This window comes from Penaeus monodon, chromosome 32 (genome assembly GCF_015228065.2).
Source record: "Penaeus monodon isolate SGIC_2016 chromosome 32, NSTDA_Pmon_1, whole genome shotgun sequence".
In the NCBI taxonomy this organism is placed as follows: domain Eukaryota; kingdom Metazoa; phylum Arthropoda; class Malacostraca; order Decapoda; family Penaeidae; genus Penaeus; species Penaeus monodon.
The window spans coordinates 7,715,461-7,716,481 of NC_051417.1; the positions used below are offsets into that span (position 1 = coordinate 7,715,461).

Consider the following 1,021-nt stretch of genomic DNA (forward strand, 5'->3'; position numbering starts at 1 on the left):
TATTTCTTGATTTTGGTAATGTACTTTATCAGTATTGGTGATTTGGGCATTCATGTAATGAGAGGAAACGTGCAAGTGTTTATTTCATAAGGTATCCATACACAGTGTGTCTGCATCATTGTTTTTCTACCAAGACCTATACTTGAGAGGAGGATGCATCCTGTGTTGTCTTCGTGAAGTGAGAGGGGTCAACACCGATGCTCATGAAGGCGGCCTCACAACGCCTGTAATATCTTTCAGCGAGACTTGGTGAGCGGGAGAAGATGAAGGCGAAGAACTGCAGTTGTGGCCGGCGCAGCTTTACATGCAAGGAAAGTTCTCGAAGTTAGTGTTCAGAATCACGTAAGGAGCAATCTAGGCTGGGAAGAGGGTAACTGTATCGTTAGTCAAATATATTTCCTTATATAACTTATACATATCCATTCCATGTCTACTTACATACAAAAATTACTTGTGAATATTGATATGTTTCGTAGTCCGCGAAAAGATGTTCGAAACGATTCGGCAGAACCTGACCTTTACGTGTAATTGCGTTTCCATTAGCATAAGTACCTGACGGACCTGGTTTCATCTGTACATATTTAATTTATGCACGATAAAAAAAATTTCATGCGTTTTATAGCATTTCCTAAAACGTCTGTAAATGAAAAGCCAAGTTCGTTGCAGAAGCACTGTATAGTCAATTCGAATGGGTTTGTGAGAATAATTTCGTACCATGTACCATCAGGAGAATGTTTAATCCATAAATGTAAATGCACTTACATGCGTGTGTGGGTGCAGTAGTAGTAGTAGACACTATTTCAGATGCTTCCGATACGTTTCAATATATGATATATTAAAGAACGCTGTGATCTCTAGTTCAAATAAAAACATAATGTGTAAATACATAAATACACACGTGTATGCATTTATGCAAGCATATATCACCAAATTAAAAGCATGTACATTTTTTCAAATAGTGATATAGAAAGCAGAAAAGCAAAATTAAAAAGCGAAACTGGAAATAATTCCTTAGGTTATA

At 37.0% G+C, this 1,021-nt stretch overlaps 1 protein-coding gene across 1 annotated transcript; it reads right to left on the reverse strand.

Moving 5' to 3' along the window:
- Positions 1-136: 136 nt before the first annotated feature.
- On the reverse strand, positions 137-571 carry LOC119593534 (crustacyanin-A1 subunit-like). Its single transcript, XM_037942497.1, has 2 exons — positions 452-571; positions 137-298 (listed from the first exon to the last, which is right to left on the reverse strand). Exons 1-2 carry the CDS (start codon positions 569-571, stop codon positions 137-139), a joined length of 282 nt encoding a protein of 93 aa, XP_037798425.1.
- Between the last annotated feature and the right edge of the window lie 450 nt (positions 572-1,021).